Source organism: Chanodichthys erythropterus, chromosome 7 (assembly GCF_024489055.1).
Source record: "Chanodichthys erythropterus isolate Z2021 chromosome 7, ASM2448905v1, whole genome shotgun sequence".
Lineage (NCBI taxonomy): Eukaryota > Metazoa > Chordata > Actinopteri > Cypriniformes > Xenocyprididae > Chanodichthys > Chanodichthys erythropterus.
Window position 1 is genome coordinate 42,885,427 of NC_090227.1, and position 26,882 is coordinate 42,912,308.

Sequence of the window (26,882 nt, forward strand, 5' to 3'; positions counted from 1 at the left end):
CTCACGATTCATGTTTGACATGTTTGTTTGCATCTGTCTGCAAATGTTTATGAGGTTTTTGCAAACAACAGTACAATTACCATTTCACGCACAGCGACGACAGATAATGCTTGTGGATTTTTAACATGATGGTGATTTCAGTAACCACAAGAAGATGGGAATATACACAGAGTGTGTTGGCACGTGTGCGGTTCAGATCTGTTTAAGGCTTCATGCTGGTCAGTGATTTGAGACTCGATAAAGTAACGTCTGTGCGTTGGTTTTCCACACACTGACCTGCGTCGACACGCACTCCTGTCAGAGATAACTTCCTTACATGACTCATTTCATTCGGATATGTTTTTCTTTATTGTTTTTTAGTGCATGAGTTTGTTCCAGCCAGCTGCACCACACCCACCCGATCCATGTGAATCCAACAGCCGTAAACCAACAGTCAGCATTAAATAAACAATATTCAGGAATAATCATACGAAATAAAAACCATCGGCGCCCATTTATTCACTGATGTTTTTGTCACGTGTTTCCCGAACTCTCCGTCCGAGTCATATATTCCACCGTTTGTGTACATATTTTCATTCATGTTCACAGAGCAGTAGATTTCCTCTCCGTTTCTGTTTCTTGGCTGCATTGGTTTGAAGGTTCAGCTCTGTTAAAAACACCTCACATCCGTGTAAAACGCCCTCAGTGGTTTCCGTGCGGCCCAAGAGGGTTTGCTGAGGAAGAGAGAAGTTGAAGGCGCTATACATCACAGAGGAAAAGGCTGTTTAGTGCCACAGTTTTCCCTGTGGTCCTGTAGAGCTGGCCTACGGAAGGGTCCGGACAATAGCGCTCTGTATCCCGCCTGGAGGGTCGCCAGTTTGGATGGGTCAGCTACATCATGCTTAATAATATATTGGTGTTTTGTATAGTATGTCAAGATGAAAAACCATGCAATAGGAAGGATAAGAGACCATGTTAATTTTGACACGTATGAAAAAATCTCTTGTTGAGTCTTTTTGGTAACATAAGATGGAATATAAATTAAAATGTAATTCTAAGGCTCTCTCTCTCTCTCTCTCTCTAAATATATATATATATATATATATATATATATATAACCACAAATCTGTACTAATATTCAAGCCTGCAAACTCTGGGATTCTCCATATTGCTTCTAGTGAAACTTTGCACTAAGAAAATGGTTAAATATACAGTTTTGACAACAAAGTTGAGCCTGAGGGGAGGTACAGATACTCATCTTAAAGAAATTAATTACCTCCCTTGTTAATCTAGATATAATTAAGTTTGTGAAGAATGAATTTCACTGCAGTTTTGCCATGGAGACGCTTTGGCAACCAGAGCCAAATCTGGAAGCTGCTGGTCAGGGATGATGGGATATCCTGCTGATACATTCCCACTGCCCGACCCACGCTTGTCTGGGAATACATCATCTTTCCAGCTATGAATCAGAGATTAGTATTAACGCAATGTGGGTGCAAATGAAACCTGTCACGAACATGTCCGGGACACATTTCACCCCAAAATCCAAAATACCTGAAGTTTATTGGCTATTATTTATTTATTTTTTTTTTTTTTAAAGGCACAAAAAAGCTCTTTCAATACGAAATACACTTTTCAAAAGTTTTGTGTTAAGATTTTTTATGTTTTTGAAAGACATCTCTTATGCACCAAGGCTGCATGTATTTGATCAAAAATACAGTAAAAATTGTGAAATATTATTAGAATATAAATCAGTTGTTTTCTATGTGAATATATAGTAAAGTGTAATTTATATCCAGTGATCAAAGCTGAATTTTCAGCATCATTACTCCAGTCTTCAGTGTCACATGATGCTTCAGAAATCATTCTAATATGATGATTTGATGATGAAGAAACATTTCTGATTTTTATCAATGTTGAAAACAGTTGTGCTGCTTCAGATTTTTGTGGAAAATCTTAGAAATCTTTTATATTATACATTATAAATGTCTTTGCTGACACTTTTGATCGATTTAATGCACTTTTACTGAATAAAAGTATACATTTCTTAAAAAAAATAAAATAAAATCATAGCGAACCTAAACTTTCGAATAATAGTGTATATCAACACAGGAAAGAAAACAAAAAAAAATTCCATTTGCAATTAATAATTTTTCATTGTGACATTATTTTGATATAAATTAAAAAATGAAAAATACTATATATACAAAACATATTATTTAAATTGTAAAGTATTCATACATCACGACAGTATTTGTTGTACTTCCTTTAATTTATAATGAAAATGATTGAAACAATTTCTGACTTAAATAGAAAAACATTTAATTGCAGTCATTTTACTGTAATAAAGTAAAAAAAAAAACTTATTACAGTAGCGAATCACCATTGAGTATAATAAATAAATTATTATATTATAATAAATTACTCAAAAGTAAACCTCCATATGCATTACATTATTCATGCATATGGATGTATTTAATTGACATAATCCATCTTAATGGTCCTCATATTTGCTTTATTTTCTTAAGGTCTTAATGTCTTTTATTTTGTGGTGAAATTTCAACCCTGATATGTTTTCGTGAGATTCCCACGAACACCAGCGCCGTGCGTCTGTTTCAGTCGTTTGTGTTTAACGCTGGTTGTTTGTACGCTGCACTAGAGGCCATTGAGTCTTTTGAAGCGAATATGACTGGAATCTGAATCCATTCGGGTGTAATTCACCCCAGGATCTACTTCCCATCATCCTTCGGAAATGTATTTAGAGTCGGCGCTCTCTCGAGTCTGTGAAATTAGCCGCGGTCTCGTTGAGCTCTGCTACATTGTGACATTACTGCAAAACACTTTTGTGTTGCCATCTATTAAGGAATGTTGTTTCTTTTTGATTTTATTATTTGTGTCAGCTACGTTCTGCTGGTGGAAAGGTTGATGCCTGGGGACACGAGCAAGTGAAAATGCTGGAATGATCTTTCATTAAAGGCTGCCAGTGGAAGAGGAAATCTGAGATGGAAAGAGATGTTAAAATGTATGGCGTCCACATAAACACACCAAACTGCGTCTTCATGTGCTGATTTGATTCACGGAGACTTCAAAGACACATGTAGCACAAACCCTGGACAGTATTTTGAGAGCCAAAGTTGAATTGATTTTTATAATCAAACTGTTTTCAAATGACTTGCTGCTGGGGAAATGAGTTACAGTAACCAAATTCAGCTGCGAGTTTCACCTTTACACCTTTCTCCGGCAAATCATCATCACTTATTTATTTTTGGCTAGAACTCAGAGCGGACGTAACGATTCTGGAAGTGACTTTTAATTTGACAGGCCTTCGGTCGCTGCATTAGGGGAAGGCTTGATTAAAAAGAGGAGCACCATATTGTTTGCAGATGGAGGCGCTTCAGGAGGAGTTGTAATTGAATTTCTGCATGGAGATGGCAGGCCAAACTCAGCACCTGTCTGGCACCTACGACCGGACGCGGCACGCTAGCGCTTCAGTGCCATTGGAAAAGACATTCAGAAATTCCGCTTTGGAATTCTTCTGAAACATTCTCTTTGAATGGAATGAAAGGTTGATATGACATGATAGTTGTATCCCAAATGATGCACTGTTCACTTATACACTATGTACTTAACCATGTTGAGGGCATAAAGAGTCCAGCATTTCCACACTTCGTTTTCTCGGTTAATTAAGTGCATCATCCGGGGTATTTAAAGTGCACTTTTTCTTTTTAGAATTGTCATTATAAACGCACTACTCACACTATTTATACTACAAAACGGCATCAGTCCATATGCACGGTCACTTCTTTCCTGGTTTTCATTAAGCCAGCTTCCGGTCATTCTGTACATCAATTCAAAACTATCAATTATTGACATTTTAATGTTGTATTTATATTAATGCAGATATCATACTTGCCTAATTTGCCAGTTTTATTAATTGCAATAAAGACAAAACTAATGGGAAGGTTTGAATAAGAAACGGGGTGTCTGTAATTAGACGCACTCGCATCATTTTTCCAGTACTTCGAATGTTATTTTTAATGTGATGAGCAAAAACATTATTTGTTCATCCTTCTGAGATTGTCCCCATTTGTAAAACCAAACATTTCAACATGTAGAAAATCCAACATTTGATAGAAAACAGACATTCGTTACCATTATAACCACCAGATAGCGGCAGAGGAGCATTTATTTGCACATATAATAGCTATTTCCTGTAATAGTTTTTCACTTAATTTTGCTTTTGAATAAATATTAAACATTACAAAATCACTAGATTTAAAAATACATTTAGTCAAGGTGAAGTATGAAGTATTCACAAAATTTCATGGAAAACAAAAACTTTTCTTGGGAATGAATTACACAGAAAGCGAGCGCGGCACTCTCACTTTATAATCAGAAGCTGTCAGTTTGTGAAAACTCACATTTTAGTCAATTAATCTAACTAAAGTGTGCAATAAATCTTTAAGTTACTGTGTATTTATGATTTTTTTTCACACAAAAGTGTGAAAACTGCTGGTTGAATTGAATTTTGCTGAGGAGGAACACTAAGACATGTCTTTTTTTATGTCATCTTATGTTTGAATAAGGAAATTAATGCTAGACCTGAATATTTAAGTGACTATATTGTGATTATAAACTAAGTATTAGACTATTGATGCTGTTAAAGCTACCTCAGGATATTGAAGATACTGACACACCAACAAGTGACATTTCACCGGAAGTTTTCCAGCTGGATTATATCACTGCAGAAGTTCTTAAGAACGTTCCATGCATACGGTCAATTGGGAATCACCTGCTGTCTTTTGACAATTGCTCATGTTGCACAACCTTATCAGCTGTAATACGGCTCAAATATGCATTTGAAAGCAATATTGAATCATAAAATAGGCGTGTGGCTACTTAGTCTTGTTTTTCAGTACAAATATCATTCTTAAATCAAGATGCATTTACTTAGGAAGTAAAATGACTTTTCTTGTTTACTGAAAAAAAATAGCAAAATGACAAGTGAGGTCAGAAAAACTCAGATTGTTATCTTGTTTTAAGCAAAAACTCACTTTATTTTAATACATTTTTTCAGAAAAGACTTAATATCTTACGCAGTTTAGCTTCTCAACTAAACGCATCTTTATTTAAGAATGTTTATGTGAATAAGAAGGTCATTTTTTTGCAGTGATAGCTAGTTTGAGTTTCCCTGTGAAATCCTGGCACGGTGTAATTAGGTCAGTCGTTTAGTGGAATAATGAGGGTTAATTGCGCGGCGTCTGATCTGTGCTCTCCGCCACACATGAGCTGGGTTTCCATACCTCCAGTATAAATGTCCATTCATACGCTTCTTTTCCTGTTTAACGCAGCACCAGTGATCCGTGCGGAACGCTGCGCGTGTGATATGTTTTTAATAAAACACCCTTGACGTGTCCAGCCGAATTCCCCTCCAAAAGTAGCATCTAAAACAACAAATCCCCAGTAATCTCCTCCAGTGTTCCCGCTTCCGACGAGCATATGGCGTGTAGATTGTGTTTTGATGCGACGTGCTTATTTTGTTTTGCGTGCGTGTTCGGGTGGAAAAGCATGGCGCGGCTAAAATTAGCCGAAGAGAGGGCTGGAGTGAATAAACAAGCCAATCCATTAGCGTGGACGGGTTATTGGCTTATTTCGCCTCTTCTAAGGGCGGCCCATTAAAAGTGGTAATGTGTGCCCGCAGCTCTGCCCGAGGGACTCGGAGGAGGCCAGGGAGGAATATTTCACATGCATCAGGCGCCTGAATTAAATAGACCAATGTTCCCTAAAAAGACTGAAGTACATCTCTTTCTGATGTGCGTCTCGGGCAAAAAAATTCATTGATCTTGGAATGTCCCTTGGCAATTATAAAATATTAAATCCAAGTCACACTTTTTGGCTCAGCTTAATTCCTCCTCTCTCTCTCTCCATCTCTCGCTCGCTCTCCCGCTGTTCATTGCTTCCTCCATTTGATCAGTTTTAAAAAGTTTGCAATGTTTTCTAATGGAAAGAATCCCAGTAGTGCTGCATAAATTGTTCAGTTCAGATCCCGATTAATACGTACTTGAGTGTTTTATCGGTTTTGGCAGCAGATGTCACGAAAGGTTTTGTTTGAGATGCTAAATATTACTGTCGTGAGGCCATTAACCTCACGTCTGCGTCTTCCCGTGTCCTCTGAGACAACGGAGCCGTCCGTGGCTAATTGGCCAAATAATTAAATTTAACCGTGATCTTAATAAATATATTCAGCCAGCTGTTTGACGGCCACACAGTTCATTAGAGCTGGTGTGTGTTTGTGATTCGGGTAATTAAGATTTAGGATCGATCACTGAATGCATAATGCAGGAGTCAGTAATCCGTGCCTTTCCTCGTATCCGCCTGCTAAGAGCCGTTTACCTCTCGGCCTGCTGAGGGATTTTATTTAGAGAGCCTAATTAACTCTCAGATTTCACAATGTTTTCTTTTTCCTCGCTGCCTTTTTTGGGGGGGGCTAAACAATACGTCATTTTGACTCAAGCAATGTGGCGTTTACTAAATTAACTTGGGTTGTGCATTCAAAGGTTTTGTAAATACGTTTACAGTGTAATTAATATGCATGTGAACATGTTAAACATGTTTGGCTTGTTCAGGAATGCTGTTGTAAATCTACAAATGAATGAATTCAAATAAGCATGTCAGATTGCTTGTTTTTGTTTCTTTATGTGTGTGTGTGTGAGACTGAAACCTGCACATGGTAATTATAAAGCACGCTACGCCATCAAACCAGCATTCAAACGCTCTTATTTTCTGCACCAGGCCAAATCACAGTTGCTCGCGCCGAAGTTCTCCTTTCTACATCTGTCATATTGCTGTCTGAAGAATCCAGACATGTATTTTTTAACAATCCATAAATTATGTATTCTGAGCCGTAATGAACACAGTTGAGTGATGCTCTCTGTGATCTCGCTCTGAAGAGGATCTGATATTTCCCTCGCTGTGGTTTCGGAGCGTCAGACTGTTCATTACGTGTTCAGGTCGCTGTGATGGAGGGATTGCGTGTGTGAATGTGTGTAAATATGCACAGATATTTTGCCTGATACTGTTAAGATGGTAATTATTTTCATGTAATGGGCAATATTATAAATCTATACTATTTTGTATAGTTAAACCCACTATAAACTAAAAACTATTTAAAGGGGACCCTTTAACAAGATGTAATATTGTAAGTCCCCAGAATGTGTGTGTGAAGTTTCAGAACAAAATCCCCCACAGATCATTTATTATAGATTGTCAAATTTGCCTCTATTTGGGTGTGAGCAAAAACTCGCCTTTTTGTGTGTGTCCCTTTAAATGCAAATGAGTTTTGCTTTCCAGAAGAGGGCGGAGCTTTAACAGCTCAACAACAACAAAGCTGGAGAATCTCACGCAGCCAAAATGACGAAATCGTTCAGCCTTACATTGTTCAAACCGGAGTCGACACTGATGGAGAGACTCAGGAAGAAGTTACAACTTTTAGACGTTTCTGAATGGTTAGTGGATAAATTGATGTAGTTGCTGTGGAGTTGATTCAACTCATCCACTAGCATGTGCCGTCATGTTCATCTTTTGTTCAAATCCAGCGTTCGTTTGGCGTAAAATGACGGCATTACAACAACACTCGACTACAACAACTCTTCCTCTTCTCTAAAGCAGCCCAACATGGCCCCACCCCCTTTGTTGTGTGTTCTCGGGGGCGGGGTTTATGTAAATGCTGGGGTTAGTGATGTCACAGCTCGTTGTAATCCCTACCAGCCGTTTGTTGTAGTCCTTAAAATGTGATTTCTGTCCAAGAAAATATCTCCCTTTGCATTGAACGTTGAGCGTTTGCAGATGTTGTTTATGCTCAAACAGCAACATTACACACTAACTAAAGTTAAAAAAGTAAAATCATAATTCAATATAGATTCAAATTAAAAAAATTGAAATCATTAAAACAATGTAGATTCCTCAGCATTTAAACTGTGTTAGGAAAGTAGTTATACAACAACAGCAACAAAGACACTTTTAACACACAATATAAAAATCAGTGTTTTGGCTTCTGGATAACACAATGCATTTCAGTAGTAAGTTATAAGTTATGCAAAATACATCACTTTAAATGCACATAAACAATCTTAAAATGCTTTTGTTTCTATGCATAGTGCTCTTAAAGGTTTAAATGCCTTTAAGTTTTACCCCAATAGCTGGAAACAAGCATCCACAATTAAATATCTGCACTGTAAACCTGAATAAGTTGGGCTAGCTCAAAAAAATTGAGCTACATCACATTTTTTGAGTTATGATGTTCCCAATTTTTAAGTAAGCAGAACTATCAAGTTTTGAGTTTGTATTACTCATGCATGTTAATTGCTCTTAAATTGGTACTTAAGTACTGAGTTATCTAACTCATATATTTTGATAGCAGTTAATATAATAGATTGTTAATAAAGTTGTCAGGACTCAAAAAAGTTGAATGATAATTTTTTTTTTTTTTTTTGTTCCTAACTTGAAATATTTGAGCACACTAATTTATACATTTAACTTAAAATGAAAAGAACTGAGTTCAAAACAATTAAACTTCTGTGAACTCAAAAGAAAAAGAAAGTTCTAAACACTCATAACAGTTCATTTAACTGAACTAATTTGTTTAATTTAAGTTTATCCTACTCAAAAAAAAGTATTTTGAGCGTTAGGGTTTACAATGTAGTGCATGAATAAACTATTTGGTAACAATATTTTTCAATCCTAGTAAATAGTCTACATGCCATCTGCTCATAATTACACGGCATTGATAGTGTTTGAACACACCTTCATGATTGACATGTCTCTTATGGGTGGTCTGGGCACAAAAATCTACATTGGCTTGTGTTACTCTGTATATCCGAACCGATTTATTGCTTTTCTCTCTGGGCAAACAATCACGTTTCATTCCTGCACTGTGTTTTATTGCAGCAAAATCTGAGAGTTTAATGTGTCTAAACACTTTTTTTTTTTTTTTCTATTGTATTCACATATTCATGTATTAGTTCTTCTTCAGTGTGTGTGTTTGTGTTGCGAAGCTGTTTGGATATCAGTGGACGCTCTAGGTGTTTTCCCACAATGCTGCCGGGCTTCCCCCGCCCAACATCCCGCCTCAGGTACAGGAAGACATCAGCACTTCCTCCTGCAAACTTGTGCAATTATCACTGCAAGAGTGTAGATTTAAACCGAGTCAATATGTAGATAAGATTTGCACATACATACAAAGGAAGTTGGATTTGGTGTGTAAAGAGATGCAGGTATGAGGCGTCGCCGCCGGCCTTCTGTGATCTAACTGATGAAACAGGCTTAGTTTTCAGCTTAACAGTGGATTTTGGTGCCAAATTGTTGCTTAACACTTTGATGTGTACATCTACTAATATGATATTGTTTTGAATCATGGTTTTGCAATATAAAAGAATTTAGATGTTCCAGTCCAATGCACAAACTTCCCATGCAAGCGATGAAGACTTCACTCCAGGGCTTCAAACGTCACGCATCACTTTGATTTCCACATGCACTGCCACAAAAAGATGACTAATATTTTAGTTGCATAGATAGGCACTACCAGTCAAAAGTTTGGAATAATTATGATTTTTAAAATGTTTTTGAAAGGAGTCTCTTCTGCTCACCAAGGCTGCATTTATTTAATTAAAAATAGAGTAAAAACAGTGAAATATTATTACAATTTAAAATAGCTGTTTTCTATGTAAATATATTGTAAAATGTAATTTATTTCTGTGATCAAAGCTGAATTTTCAGCATCATTACTCCAGTCTTCAGTGTCACATGATCCTTCAGAAATAATTCTAATATGATGATTTGCTGCTTCATATTTTGTGGAAACCATGATGATTTTTTTAAAGGATTTTTTGGTGAATAGAAAAGAACGTTTATTTGAAATAGAAATCTTTTTTTTTTTTTATCATTATAAATGTCTTTACTGTCACTTTAGATCAATTTAATGCGTCCTTGCTGAAAAAAAGTATTCATTTCTTCTTTTTTTGTTCATTTTAGTTAATTACCCCAAACTTTTGAATGTTAGTGTATCAAAAATATGAAGCAGCACAACCATTTTCAACATTGACAATAATAAAACTTGAGCAGCGAATCAGTATATGAGAGTCATGTGACACTGAAGACTGGAGTAATGATGCTGAAAATTCAGCTTTGATCACAAAAATAAATTACATTTTACAATATATTCACATAGAAAACAGTTATTTTAAATTGTAATAATATTTTACAATTTTACTGTATTATTTTTGATCAAATAAATGCAGCCTTGGTGAATATGAGAAACTTCTTTTAAAAACATAAAAAAAAAATCACAATTTTTCCAACGTTTTGACTGCAAATGAGTTTAAAAATTATGTTTATTGACTTTTTGTGACTAAATGGGGTTAATTTCCATTCAGTCATTCTGCTAAATGAATAAATGTTTGGTGTGCAGCAAACAGGCTCACTTTAACACTTTAAGCACTGCATTACAACGTTTGACCTGCATGCAACACGGCACCGGCGGCTGTAGCGTGAAGCTTCGCTCTATAGAGCTGCAATGCATTGGGAAACACTGATGAGAGTCGTATGAAAGGGCCTTAAGAGTCTTTGTTCTTTTCTGGGACACAATCATATTAAACATTACTCTTTTGCATCAACAAAACTTTGAGAAGTTGACGACCCAAAGAATCCAGACTTCTGTCCCAGTAGGTACACAAACGTTGAACGTCTTCCACACCTCGTTGGAGGAAGGGCAAACGGTTTGGCTCTTCTGAAGCTTTTTAAAATGTTCATGAGCTCTCCGTGGTGTGTGTGCATACTTTATTCATTTGGAGTGAGATGTTTTGAGTCTTTCCCGAGCTTTAGGAGACACATCTGACAGCTCCGGGTGGATCGTTGTCTTGATGTAGAGGCCTCGGTCGCCACATCAGCGTTAAAAGAAAGTTTTGATTCTCCGCGAACAGGCTCTGGGTCCCCCGCGTTCACCTTCAAAAATAACTCTTCCGCGCAGCGCTTTTCCGTAACGACCCTATTAGAGAATGTTTTCCTTCTGTCAGGTCACCCTTGTTGCAGGTTCTGAGGTTAAAATGTTTTTCTGCCAAGTATTGTAGTTCAGTTTCACAAAGACATCAAAAAGTGTTTGGAAGTGGCGTTTGGGAACCTCCTGCAACGCGTCGCTCTTTTAACTCGCCACAAAGGCTTTCGTTGTTATCTTTAGCTCCTCCTTCAATTTGGCAGGCGAAGATTAAATTTTAAAACAGCCGCAGAAATGACTCCCCACCACGGCGTTTAAAATGTGAGGACGGCAAAACCAACAAGGCCTCATTAGTGGGATCTTCTGAGGACCATCGTTTAGACTTGATACTCATTATTTCGAACTCTAATTGGGTTCGTTTTATATGTGAAACGCTTTCAATTTTTAATGTGCCACTTTTTAAAGTTCCACAACTGCCAAAGATGCTCGTTGAAACGAATCGGCTGAAGTCTTGTTTTAATGGGCTGTGAGTTTTTCTACGTTGAGTCAGAGGAGTTGCCATGATTGGCTCACATGTGTTTGGGTCGTGTTCCCCTGTTTATCTTCACGCAACTCAGTCGGCCGAGCGGTTCTGCTCAAAAGAGTTTGTTTCTAGACAACTGCTCTGTTTATAGGAATAAATAGTCGTCGTGCATCGCATTACAGCCGGTTCTGAGAGGAACTTTCTGATCTCCCCCCGAACGAACTTCCAGTTAATTATAGTTCCTGCTCAATTTCACTGTGTTCCCCTGAAAACTTGTGTTTTCTAGAAAAATAATGACTGCTAATTAGCTCTTTTGTTCAGCGTCGTCTAGCTAGTTTGTTGCTCTCAGGCTCTGAAAACCAAGGGACAGGGAAGTTTCCCAGCAAGGAAAGTTTGTTTGCCAGGGAAGTTTCCGGGCGTTTAGCTCGATGACCCCTTCGGAGATGTGCTTCGGGAAACGCTTTCATCTCGAGCCGTAACCTGTGGACGCTCCGACTTAAGGCGATCGCAATTGCAGCTTTGTCTACTAATTAGAAAATTCCTGACCTCCAGCGAGATGTTTTAATTATGTGTTGTGTCAACGAGTTTGCCGATTTAATCCACACTCTTGAGTGGGAGTGCAGACGAACCGGCCCGTCTCTCTCTCTCTCTCTCTCTCTCTCTCTCTCTATCTCTCCTGTCCGTCGCACATGACCTCGTGGCCGTTCTTCATCGCCATGTTTGTTTTCACATGCTTAAGTAGCCAAACAAGATGCTCGTGAGGAGCCGTTTATGTGGGTGTGAAGCGAAACAATGCGACAGGGCTGCTCGCATGGAGAGCTCGGTGTCTGTGAGTCAGTGCCGCGCGAGGCAGGAAAGGGTTAAGGAGCGAGTGAGAGGGGATGCTGAGAGCGCGGCTGCTGCAGAACATAGCCGTGTTCGTGCGAAGGCAAGTCATTTCCCGAAACACTGCAGACACTGCGCCTCAGGCACTCTGAAACCTTTGGAGACCAAAATGGCTTGCAGGAGTTAGAAGTAATAAGGTGTTTTTTTTTTTTTTTTTGCCTTCTTTCTCCTTGACTGAAATTCTGCAGTTGCTATGCATCGCCATGGCCGTGTTTTTCCTTGTGTTTTATGTCAGGCATTAAGATGCTTACCGGCCCGCCATTTTTGAGATTTGTTGCTCTTTAGTTGGGCAGCGAATTGCAGTTGTTTGTTTTGAATGTAATTCTGCCATTTTTCATCAAGATCAGAGCACGACTCTCTCTCTCTCTCCGTGTTTCTCTTTTCCAGTATTGTATGCAGCAAAAGATATGAGGTGACTTGCTCTATGATATTATAGCTTTTTTTTTTATTGTTTAATGAAATGCACATTCAGCCTGTTTTGGACCATGAGGGAAATACCCTATCAGTGTTTAGTACCATAGTATTACTTGAGCTTATTTTATGTTATTTTCCCCTCCAGTTCATTTTAAATGGTGTAAAGTATAAATATTAGGGGTGTAATGGTACACAAACATGATGGTTCGGTATGTACCTCGGTATGGTTCGGTACGGGTTCAATACAGCAGGGGGGAGAAAACTAAACATAAAATTACTTTTTTATTAAACAGTGGTTTATTGAACAAATTGTGTCATTTAATTATAATTAACATTTTCATAAGGATAAAATAATCTATCTCAGCTAATCCTGTAAACTATATGCAGGAAACCCTTTCTTGCACATTTCTATAATATAAAAGGTTACAATTAACAACAGAGCCCAAACTATTAAATTAAGTTGCTGTTTATTTTTATATATAATAAACACTAAAAAAAAAAGTAAATTGCACATAAGGCAGGTTTTGCATTAACTTCTAAATCTAATTATAAAATTATTACTTCAATACATTTTTGAAATATAATCATTTACACAGTTACTGTCATAACTTGTTTTCATGATAAATTTATTTAAACGTACATTAAATAAGAGATAACTAACAGGTAAAGTAAATATAATGAATATATTAGCTAATATAGTGCATATATTTAGTGAAATGCTCCCTCTAGAGTTAATTTCTCTAGTGAACTAACATGCTGTGGACACTAAATGACTTGCCTGAGGTAAATGTAATGCTACATGAGATCTAGATTGTTGGTTCTTCTTCTTCTTCTTCTTCTTCTGTGCTTTTTCCTGTTGTGGCGGTTCGCAAACAGTGTTGCATTACCATGCACGCCCCCTTCTGGATTGGAGTGTGGATCACCTGTGACTGACTGTATATGGACTGACCATCCATACCATATGGTTTGGGATGAATACATGTACCGTTACACCCCTAATAAATATAGTCTCTCAATTAATACAAGTTCATAAAAGCTGCATTCATTATACATTTATTTTTAAAAATATTTATATATTTTTAATTTAATAAAAACACTCTTTATATATATATATATTCTATGATCTGATATTTTATTTTATTATATTCTTGATACCACCATAGTAATATTTTCCAAGTGAGTGAAGGACCCTAATTAGCATTTTCATCGTTTTCCACATTCACTATGTTACTAACCTCACCAGAGACCAAAACAATAAAATAAATCTACTTTAAGTATTTTAAAAACCAGTATTTATCAGAGTACCTCGGTATTACCTAGGCGTAATTCGTGCTATTTTAATTCTTTTTCCCTCCATTAGTTAATTTTGAAAGGTTCTGACAAATAAATTAAGTATAAATTAATATAAATATAGCTATAGTCTCAGTTAAAGGGGCTCTGTAGAATTCAGAATTCAGAAACCGTTGTTATTAGCGACACCAGTGGCCATTTAAGTGAACTGCAGCCAGCATCTTATTGCTCGCACTTGTTCACACGTAAAGAGACTGAACGTGATTCATTGCTCCATTATATTCATGGCGAAATGCTTTTTCATTTTTTGAGTCGAAGTAAAAAAAAACCTTTGCAGAGATATACTTTTATCAATCATCCCGACGACATCCATGTTGCTGAGAGCGATGTTTAGATAAATTTGTGCTGCACGCTTTCCATTCAGTAACAAAATAATCACAAAAATGAGAAAACAGCAGTTCAGAAAGATCTGATCAGACTGATGTGGATTTATTCGCAAAAGTTCTGCGATTCACCGGCATGTCGACAGATGAGGTATTTAAAATTACACTATAATGATAGTCAGATTACAAAGTATATAGAGACTATAGACTATATAAATCTGGTTATATATGTGGGACTATAGTTTGAAGGAATCCCTTTTCTTTGCATGACACATTGATATTAAAGTACAGCATGGATTTTATTCTGAACATTGTATAAGCATTTGTTTAAGCAAACGCCACATCCTTTGGATTCCTGAGTCCTTCACATAAAAATTAGTCTACAGGCTTTCATAGACAAGTCAGGGAAGGTCTTGTTTTTTAAGTTTTGTTACAGGCTGTTCACACATCGGCAATAAAAAAAGCACATACACACACACACACACACACATATATTCCACCATAGTACTATTTTCTAAGCAATTGAAGGACCCCAATTAGTATTTTCATAGTTTACTGCATTGACTATTGTCTGGGCTTCACCAAAGCAAACTGAATATTATAAAGGTGTGTGTAAGAACAGCTCTCTCAAGCTTCTCTGACCCTTTGATTAGCAGAAAGCCGAAAAACAAAGCCGTCTTCATCCTTTTCTCCTGCCTTTGTTACTCTTGGCTGCCGTGGCGCGGTTCAAAGCGAGGGCTCCACGTATAATCTGCGCAATATACATCTGTGAATTATTATTGTAATTCTTTATACGTTTATTGGAGCTGAATAAACTCCACATCAAATACATCACTCGGGCGATGTCGAAAACGCCTCGGGCTAATCACTCAACATCTGCTAACTCTTTCAAAATGTCCTCATCGGCCTTTTCTCCTGGCGAAGGAGGAGGAGGAGAGGAAAAGTGAGAGGGAATTTCTGGTCTTAATTAATGGCCGATGCCGGTGTGGAGCGCGAGACGGTTCGGGCCCCGCGGCGAGGCTGGTGTGGGCGCTCTGAGCGTGGGGAGAGGGGAGGCGGGTGAGCCGGGGTCGCTCTAATGCAACATGGAGGTAGACATGTGGGAAAGCTTTGGCTGTTGGCTCGGCCTCAGTCGCTCTGACATGATGGGAGGGCCTCTCACACACTCCTGATGACAATGAGAACGAGAGAGTGCTGAAGTCATAATGGAAAAGCAGAAGTCATCCTGTCTGAAGTCATTCTCAGGCCCTGAATGACGGTGAACATTAGTGTTGTGCCGTTAGTGCTGCTCGTGTTTGTCTGCTTTATCCCCGTTATGAAAGTTCCTCACGATCACTTTTTGGTTGAATACATGCCTGGGTCACTTTTCAGCCTAAAATGAGTAAGAAATATTTTGCATAAAAACACAAAGACTATTTAGCTTTTCTGTTCTATTTATTTATTATTTTTTACTTAATTGTGTAATTTACGTAATTGTGTGCTTTGGGTTCTTACGGAAGAGGATTAGGGCCAGGCAATAATAAAAAAATAAAACCATCTCGAGATTAAAGTTGTTAAATTTTGAGAAAATAGTCGAGATAAAATGTTGAGAATAAAGTCATTAAATTATGAGAAAAATGTTGTTAAATTTCGAGAACAAATGCGTTAAATTACGAATTTATTCTCATAATTTAAGGACTTTTTTCTCGTAATTTAATGACTTTATTCTCATAATTTAATACGTTTATTCTCAACATTTTATCTCGACTTTTTTCTCGAAATTTAATGACATTTTTCTCATAATTTGTTCTCGTAATTAACAACTTTTTTCTCGTAATGTAACAACATTTTTATCATAATTTAACAAATTTTTTCTCGTAATTTAACAATTTTTTTCTCGTAATTTAATGACTTTTTTCTCGTAATTTAATGACTTTTTTCTCGTAATTTAATGACTTTTTTCTCGTAATTTAATGACTTTTTTCTCGTAATTTAATGAGTTTATTCTCATAATTTAATGAGTTTATTCTCAACATTTTATTTTGACTTTTTTCTCGATTTTTAACAACTTTAATCTTGAGATGGTTTTATTTTTTTATTATTGCTTGGCCCTAATCCTCTTCCGTAGGTTCTAGAAAAGCGTGTTATAAATAAAATGTATTATTATTATTATTATTATTATTGTCATGAAAATAATATATACTACACATATACAAATTATCCATTTTTTCTTTTTTCCCATTTTGTTGTTTTAATTTTGGCCTAAACTATTTCTTGATATTTTGTGAAATTGTACATAAAATATATATATATATAGAGAGAGAGAGAGAGAGAGAGAGAGAGAGCGTGTAATATTATAATAATACAAAATATCCTCTTTTTCCTTTTTTCCTATTTTGTTGTTTTGATTTTGGCCTGAAATTTTTCTTGATATATATATACAGTCAAAACTAAAATTATTCAGACATTTTTTATATATTTTTACTAGTGGGTGCAGGACCCTATAGTTAATTTATGTAAGTGAGGATGGCAAAATAAAGTAAACTGTGACATATTATATACCATTTTTTTTAACTATAGTGAATAAACTGTATTAATGAATGAGATGTTCAAGGTGTCTGAATAAATTTTGGTTTGACTGTATATCTGCTTTACATCAGCCATCATCCACCGTGTTCTCCAGACATCAGCATTAGTCATTGACACTCATATCAATCGATCACACATAAATCATTCATTGTCCCACTGTCAGATTTCATCAGTTTGTTCTTCAGTCTGTAACGGCGCTTCCATCTGCGTTTCTCTCTGATTCCATCTATCGCTTCATATTTAGCTGCTTTCTCTTGGTGTGTTTGCTGAGATAGCAGTATTGGTAATGTGTGTGTGTGTTTCTGGCAAAGTGGACCATTAACCTGTAGCCCTGAGGTGAAACCGCAGCCAAGTCCAATATTGGCTCCAGCATCAAGGGCTCCTGCTTCATGCCACTCAAAAACGCTCAGAAAGACGCTGATCAGCAGAAAGCAGCTGAAGATGGACTCGATGCAAATTCAACCGGCTACCTTCAGCCTTCTGTCAGCGTCAGACAGTCAGAGAGTCTGAGACGGGTTGGGTGTAAAACATACATTATTAACCTAAAGTGAATTTAGAGCGGGAGCTAATCTGGCCCTGTTCATGAGCTCTGATTCTTTAACACAAGATGAACTCGTTACACAGTCTGTGATTGGTTCACAAATAAATGTACCAACCTGTTATTGGCTGGGTTTGATCTCGGGTCCAGAATCGATATTCTCTGAAAACTGTGGGGAAAAATGGAAACATAAAAGGTTCACAATCCGAACCGAGACTGCCGAATGTTTGTTGTCAGATGTCCAACAGGAGCTGCGCACGGTCAGAAGGTCAAAAGTTCACAGACGGATGAGGATCACAACAGACAAAACCCTGAACTCTTTCCAGCCTTTTGAATTTTTAATTTACTTGTTTAGAAATAAATTCTGAAGATGTGTTATTATGATTATTATAAGATATTGAGTTCCTTTAAACAGATTTAAATATGAAAAATATCCATCCATCCTTTTAGTCATCCATTCATCTATTATCCATCCATCCATCCATCCATCCATCCTTCTAGTCATCCATTTATCCATCCATCCATCCATCCATCATCTATCTATCATCCATCCATGCATTCTTTTATTTATCCACTTATCCACCCATCCATCCATCCATCCATCATCTATCTATCATCCATCCATGCATTCTTTTATTTATCCACTTATCCACCCATCCATCCATCCATCCATCCATCCTTCTAGTCATCCATTTATCCATCCATCCATCCATCCATCCATCCATCCATCCATCCATCCATCCATCCATGTATTCTTTTATTCATCCACTTATCCATCCATCCATCCTTCTATCCATCTACTCATCCAACCATCCATCCATCCACCCATCCATCCACCCACCCATCCATCCATTCACCCATCCATCCATCCATCCATCCATCCATCCATCCATCCATCCATCCGTCTATTCATCCATCCATCCATGCATTCTTCTATTCATCCATTTATCCATCCATCCATCCATCCATCCATCCATCATCTATCTATTATCCATCCATGCATTCTTTTATTTATCCACTTATCCACCCATCCATCCATCCATCCATCCATCCATCCTTCTAGTCATCCATCCATCCATCCATCCATCCATCCATCCATCCATCCATCCATGTATTCTTTTATTCATCCACTTATCCATCCATACATCCATCCTTCTATCCATCTACTCATCCAACCATCCATCCATCCACCCATCCATCCACCCACCCATCCATCCATTCACCCATCCATCCACCCATCCATCCATCCATCCATCCATCCATCCATCCATCCATCCATCCATCCATCCGTCTATTCATCCATCCATCCATGCATTCTTCTATTCATCCACTTATCCATCCATCCATCCATCCATCCATCCATCCATCATCTATCTATCCATCCGTCCTTCTATTCATCTATCCATCCTTCATCCATCCTTCTATTCATCCATCCATCACTCATCACCCATCCATCCATCATCCATGCATTCTTCTATTCATCCACTTATCCATCCTATCTATCATCCATCCTTCCATCCATCTACTCATCCAACCATCCATCCATCCACATGTCATATTAAGTCTCTCAACAGAGTATAATTTATAGTACATTTAATTATATCTAATAATTTTTTTACATTTTATATTACTTTTTATTTTATTGATCAGATTTGAGGATGTCATTTATTTGTTTAGAAATAAACCCTTGAGATGTTATAAGCCATCATATTTGATTCATTATTATTATATTTTATTAATTTTTATTTAATTTTATTATATGAATCCTGGAATTTTACAATTCCACTTTGTTGATTCCTTCTTTTTTTAGATGAGGTTTTAGGTTCATATAGCAAAACTGACTGTCATGAAAATCATTTGGTTCCAGATATTTTTAAATGTAACCAGATCTTCATTCCAACCAATTTAGATCATCATGAGCCAGATTCAGTCCGATTCAGACCACAGCAGTGTAAATGAATCAGTTTCTGCCTAAATGAGGTCAGATTCCCTCATTACTGGTCACTGTCACCTCACATGTTCCCGTGCTCTGATGGTGTGAACACACGTATGTGTGCGTGTGATTGTGTGTGTTCGTGCCGCTGGCAGATTGTCATCAGCAGTGTGTTGGTGAGAAGGCTGGCAGGCGCGTCTTGTTACTCTCGCCGTCTTCAGGCTCGTCTCTCTCTCTGCTCAAAACACGTGCGTGCAGTCAGAAATTGTCTGAAAAGATGTATGGAGGTATCCGTGTGCTAGCTGTCGGATGGATATGTCATATGACATTACGCCCGCGAGGGGCTCGGTGCTGATAAAATGACAGATGCTGTTTTTTGCCTCACAGATTTTTGCCTTCCCACAATCTTTTCTTCTCCGCTTACTTCAGCTCCACATTGACCTTCGCCAAATTCACCACTGATTCGACAATCCCGAAATGTAAATTAGCAGTAATTCGAAGTGTTTTGCTCCTTGGAGAATGACTCTGAATCAGCTGAGTGTGTGTGTGTGTGTGTGTGTTTATGTACTCGTTAACGTGAGGTTACGAGATGCACGAATCTCCATGGAAACAGACATCAACAGGGCTGTGTTTGGGTTATTGGCGTTGGCTGTAGGACTCGTACAGTGGGAGGAAAGATGTGAGCGCCGGTGGAGGACTGACCTTTCTGCCTGCGTTTGGATCACTTACTCTGCCTCCGTGTGTCCCTGCAGGCGCTGGAGCCAATCTGTGATCCTGAGGCCAAACGCACAGAGACTGGAGTGTGTCTTGTAGAAAAGACTCATACTGCAAACTTTCAGAAGCGACAACTGCATTTCAATGCACAAGCGAACCCTGTAAATAATCGTTCTGCATGTGTGCGTCTTAATATTCAGTAATATTATCAATTTGACTGAACTGACAAAACTTGAACTGAATAATGACACTATTATCCTCGGTCGGGCTGCTTTACAGCTGAAATTTTTATTCATTTCATATTTGATGACCTTTGCAACTCTGACAGTTACTGAACTGAATTGAATCAACACTGAACTGAATTAAGCTGAATGATGATGTTATTGTCTTCTGTAGAGCTGCTTTTCAGTTGAACTGAGTTTGCTTCATAACTAATGAACTTTGCAACATCAACACTGTTATTGAACTGAATTGAATCAACATTAAACTGACTTAAGTTGAATAAATTTGTTTCATTATTGATGAACTGCAACATCAACACTGTTATTGAACTGAACTGAATCAACATTGAACTACTTGATTTGAATAAAGACACTATTGTCATCTGTAGATCTGTTTATAGCTGAATTAAGCTTGTTTCATAATTGAATAGTGAACTTTGCACTATTATTGAACTAAACTGAATCAACACGACTGAATTCAGCTAAATAATGAAACTATTGTCATCTGTAGAGTTGAAGTTTTGTAGTTGAACTGAGTTTGCTTCATAAATAATGAACTCTGCAACATCAACACTGTTACTTAACTGAATTAAATCAACTTTGAACTGACTTGAGTTGAATAAATTTGTTTCATAATTGATAAACTGCAACATCGACACTGTTATTGAACTAAACTGAATCAACATTGAACTGACCTCAGTTGAATAAATTTGTATCATAACTGATGAAATGCAACATTGACACTTATTTAACTGAATAAAATCAACATTAATCTGACTTCAGTTGAATAAATTCGTTTCATAATTGATGAACTGCAACATCAACACTGTTATTAAAATGAATTGAATCATCACTGAACTGACTTGAGTTGAATAAATTAATTCAATAATTGATTAAATGCAACATTGACACTTATTTAACTGAATTAAATCAACATTAAACTGACTTCTGTTGAATAAATTTGTTTCATAATTGATGAACTGCAACATCGATGCTGAAATTGAACTGTATTGAATCAACACTGAACTAACCTGAATAAATTAGTTTCATGATTGATGAAATGCAACATCAGCACTGTTATTGAACTAAACTGAATCAACATTGAACTGACTTGAATTGAATAAATTTGTTTCATTATTGATGAAATGCAACATCAACACTGTTATTAAACTGAATTAAATCAACATTAAAATCACTTCAGTTCAATAAATTTGTTTCATAATTGATGAAATGCAACATCAACACTGTTATTGATCTGAATTGAGTTGAATAAATTAGTTTCATAATTGATGAAATGCAACATCAACACTGTTATTGATCTGAATTGAGTTGAATAAAGTAGTTTCATTATTGATGAAATGCAACGTCAACACTGTTATTAAACTGAATTAAATCAACATTAAAATCACTTCAGTTCAATAAATTTGTTTCATAATTGATGAACTGCAACATCGACACTGTTATTGAACTGAATTGAATCAACATTAAACTGACTTAAGTTGAATACATTTCTTTCATAATTGATGAACTGCAACATTGACACTGTTATTGAACTGAATTGAATCAACGCTGAACTGACTTGAATTGAATAAATTTGTTTCATAATCAATGAAATGCAACATTAACATTGTTACTGAACTGACTTCAGTTGATTAAATTTGTTTCATAATTGATGAACTGCAACATTGACAGTTATTGAACTGAATTGAATCAACATTGAACTGAATTGAATTGAATAAAGACACTGTTGTCATCTGTAGAGCTGTTTATAGTTGAATTAAGCTTGTTTCATATGGATTTTGTACTATTATTGAAATAAATGGAACCAACATGACTGAATTGAGCTGAATAATGACTCAATTGCATTTTGTAAAGTTCTGTAGTTGAATTTGCTTCATAACTAATAAACTTTGCAACGTTCTCACTTATTGAACTGAATTAAATCAACACTGAACTGAATTGAGCTTTACACCTGAAGATGTAATCAGTATCATAATTGATGAACATTTGCAAAATTGGCAAACAACTGAATCAACACGACTGAATTGAGCTGAATAATGACACATGTCGTTTGTAGAGTTGAAGTTCTGTAGTTGAGTTGATTCTGTTTCATAACTAATGAACTTTGCAACATTCACAGTGTTATTGAACTGAATTGAATCAACATTGAACTGAATTGAATCAACAATGAAACAACAACTCACTTGAGCTGAATAATGACACTGTTGTCTTCTGTAGTGTTGCTTTGTAGTTAAATGTGTTTCATGTTGCATGTTTTTCGTCCTTTGTCTCTTCCTTGACCTGCTCTTCTTTCTCTCCATCTCTCAAACACATGCACGCATGTGAATATTCAGCACACAAACACGCCAGAGGGCCGTCAGCGTGTCCAGGTAGATGGATGCGTTTGATTGGTCCAGGCTATGATTGGCATTAATTGCCATGGCAGAAGGCATGCCTGCCTTTCACATGAGGTCAACTCTGATTGGCCTGATGAGTCCAGATCTTGCTTCTGGAGGTCTTGGTCCCCGAGGGCGTCCTGCGCGCTGCCTGTCCTAAATTCACCCCACCTCAGCACACTCCACCCGTCAGATCCGCTGATGGCTCGCTGGAGACGAGACACAAGCGGCCACCATGTATTCGCTGGCGTATGCAGGATTTCTGATGCCGTCAGATGGTTTCCATTACGGCCTCCGTGTGCTTTGTGTTTACTGAGCGCAATCAGTCTAATTGTGCGACGTCTGTTGGAGAGAAAGACTTCGTTTCCGGTCTTATTTGGCGCGGTTGTTTGTGTTATGTGAATTTTCTACCATCTGATATTTTTCTGTTATTCATGAAAGATGAAGGTCTGACTCAGCTGAATAAGAATCTGTTTGTTTATTTGACTTCTCCTTCAGTTTATGCTTGAAAGCAGCAGATGAACAGGAAGTCTAGTGAGAATGAATAAACCCGTTTGAGGCGAACTGAGTAATCCACTGGTATTTAAGTTTAAGAAAAGCCATTTTTGATCATGATAACATCAGAAATGCTGAATTTTATTTCGGTTTTAGCCCTTATTACAATGTTTTATACTTTGGCCTGTATAAACAGTGCGTGTGACTGTATGACGTGGAGCTAAATGAGTGTTTCTGATTCATTCTGTATGAGAGCTTGATGCCAATTACAAAAATGAACATAAATATGGAAATGTCTATTTCGTTTGAGGCTCTTTTGCTTTACTGACAGCATTAAAGATGAACTCAACCTGATGATCATGTTCTCCAGCATGATTTGAGATCCACAGAGTGTCTTGAGCTTCAGTGGACTCAAGAAAGAGTCACATGATCGCTGACACTCTTCTGTTTACTTCTGATGTCATGAAGTCTGCATGAATGTTTCTGAAGGCAACAGTCAATTGTTAAAGGTTTCTCTATGCACAACTGTAGGTAGAGACATCTGTCTTGTAGATCACGAATCAAATGGATGAAAAAGAGAAATTTTGTGTTTTTCTTGTCATTCTGTGGACAGTCAGATGGCTTAAAATGATTTAAAATAAGAAAACAAAGTTTAAAAAAGACAGATAGAAGCCTAGAAATACTGAAGAAGGGAATCAAAAAGATATTGATTTTGTAATAAATGTTATATTATATATATATATATATATATATATATATATATATAATTTAATATTTAATTGTATATGTAAAAAAAAATGTTAGAAATTGGTAGAATAGAATTTCTATTTGTGAGTAAAATTGTCAAAATTGTATATACAGGTGCTGGTCATATAATTAGAATATTAGCAAAAAGTTCCATTCATCAAAAAATTCCATTCAAAAAGTGAAACTTGTATATTATATTCATTCATTACACACAGACTGATATATTTCAAATGTTTATTTCTTTTAATTTTGATGATTATAACTGACAACTAAGGAAAATCCCAAATTCAGTATCTCAGAAAATTAGAATATTATTTAAGACCAATACAAAGAAAGGATGTTTAGAAATCTTGGCCAACTGAAAAGTATGAAAAGTATGAGCATGTACAGCACTCAATACTTAGTTGGGGCTCCTTTTGCCTGAATTACAGCAGCAATGCGGCGTGGCATGGAGTCGATCAGTCTGTGGCACTGCTCAGGTGTTATGAGAGCCCAGGTTGCTCTGATAGTGGCCTTCAGCTCTTCTGCATTGTTGGGTCTGGCATATCGCATCTTCCTCTTCACAATACCCCATAGATTTTCGAGTTTGCTGGCCAATTAAGAACAGGGATACCATGGTCCTTAAACCAGGTACTGGTAGCTTTGGCACTGTTTGCAGGTGCCAAGTCCTGTTGGAAAATTAAATCTGCATCTCCATAAAGTTGGTCAGCAGCAGGAAGCATGAAGTGCTCTAAAACTTCCTGGTATACGGCTGCGTTGACCTTGGACCTCAGAAAACACAGTGGACCAACACCAGCAGATGACATGGCACCTCAAACCATCACTGACTGTGGAAACTTTACACTGGACCTCAAGCAATGTGGATTGTGTGCATCTCCTCTCTTCCTCTAGACTCTGGGACCCTGATTTCCAAAGGAAATGCAAAATTTACTTTCATCAGAGAAGATAACTTTGACCCATGTCTTGCATACGTCTGTGCGTAGTGGTTCTTGAAGCACTGACTCCAGCTGCAGTCCACTCTTTGTGAATCTCCCCCACATTTTTGAATGGGTTTTGTTTCACAATCCTCTCCAGGGTGCAGTTATCCCTATTGCTTGTGCACTTTTTTCTACCACATCTTTTCCTTCCCTTCGCCTCTCTATTAATGTGCTTGGACACAGAGCTCTGTGAACAGCCAGCCTCTTTTGCAATGACCTTTTGTGTCTTGCCCTCCTTGTGCAAGGTGTCAATGGTCGTCTTTTGGACAACTGTCAAGTCAGCAGTCTTCCCCATGATTGTGTAGCCTACAGAACTAGACTGAGAGGCCATTTAAAGGCCTTTGCAGGTGTTTTGAGTTAATTAGCTGATTAGAGTGTGGCACCAGGTGTCTTCAATAGTGAACCTTTTCACAATATTCTAATTTTCTGAGATACTGAATTTGGGATTTTCCTTAATTGTCAGTTATAATCATCAAAATTAAAATAAATAAACATTTGAAATATATCAGTCTGTGTGTAGTGAATGAATATAATATACAAGTTTCACTTTTTGAATGGAATTAGAGAAATAAATCAACTTTTTGATGCTATTCTTATTATATGACCAGCACCTGTGTGTATATATATATATTTAAAAATATGTATATATATGATTTTTGATATATGATTTTTGTATAAAAATCTTTATATATATATATATATATATATATATATATATATATACATATATATATATATATATATATTGTCAAGCACTACAATATTTTATCTCGTAGAAATTGCTATTTGTGAGTAAAAAATAATCTAAAAATTGTATATTTGTATATATATTATATCATATCTATAAACAAATTTATATAATTTAAAAAACTGTAATCACAAACAACAAAAGTCATGTACATTTATTAGTAATAATGTAAACCATTAAGAACATTTAATGATTGGAATAATGGGATTTATTTATTTTAAGTATTTATAATAATCAATTTAATTATTTTATTGTATTGCAGCTTATGGTTTCTGTAAATAAAAATGTTGAAAGTGAAGTGTTTAAAAATGGATTGTTTCACCCCAATGATATGAACTTTTGTTTATAAGAATTCACGTTACCTTCATGCGTAGTGTCAAAGGTTACAGGAAGCTCTTGTGAGTTGAGTCTCCCACACTTCATATCTATAAATGTGCTACAGTACAGATCTGAACTTCTGCGTCTGTATGTTTAACAATAACAGAACTGTGTTTCGTTCCCCTCAGGTGTCGGGGAGTTCGGCAGGTTCTCCGGCCGGATCGTCGGCCTCCTCCAGCTCGTCACGGCAGTATTCCCGCCAGAGAATAACACGTGTCAATCTCAGGGACTTCATCTTCTACATGGAGCAGGAGAGAGAGACGAGCAGATCTCTCTTACTGTACCGCGCTCTCCTGAAGTAGTGAACACTAAGCGAACGCTAAGCGAACTCTTCACACTACAGAGGAATCAGCAGCCAAACGACCCGAGCAGACGTTCACTTCCTTCTCAGCCCTGCGACGTGCCTTCAGCCCCATTCAGTATCTGTGACCTTGTGATGTCAGCGTTGCTTTTGATAGAAAAAGGTTTGGGAAAAAAAGAGAAAAAAAACAAAGATGTACTTCACGTTTCCTGTTTTCTCCTCAACGTTATTAGGTAAATTGTATTTATGATAGTGAATTTTAAGGCTTGTGTCTCCGGCTTTGAGCCGAGGAGCGTTTGTTTGTTTGTTTGTTTGTTTGTTTGTTTGTTTTTGTGTATGAATGAATCTGACACTGCAAATATCACTTTCTTCATCAGCATTTTTACTGCGTTTTACAGTAAAAAA

At 36.9% G+C, this 26,882-nt stretch overlaps 1 protein-coding gene across 3 annotated transcripts in view; it reads left to right on the plus strand.

Annotated features, from left to right (window-relative positions):
- LOC137023483 (transcription initiation factor TFIID subunit 4) overlaps positions 1-26,606 on the plus strand; it is a 113,886-nt gene extending 87,280 nt beyond the window's left edge. Inside the window, exon 16 of one of the 3 annotated variants that reach the window (XR_010895544.1) lies at positions 26,305-26,349. Coding sequence is in view for 2 of the 3 variants with exons in the window: in XM_067390652.1 (XP_067246753.1) it covers positions 26,305-26,478 (174 nt within the window). In the remaining variant the exon portion in view is untranslated. Of the gene's footprint in view, positions 1-26,304 lie in introns of all 3 variants that reach the window. The other 2 variants (XM_067390652.1, XM_067390653.1) reach the window with 2 other exon arrangements.
- Positions 26,607-26,882: the final 276 nt, after the last annotated feature.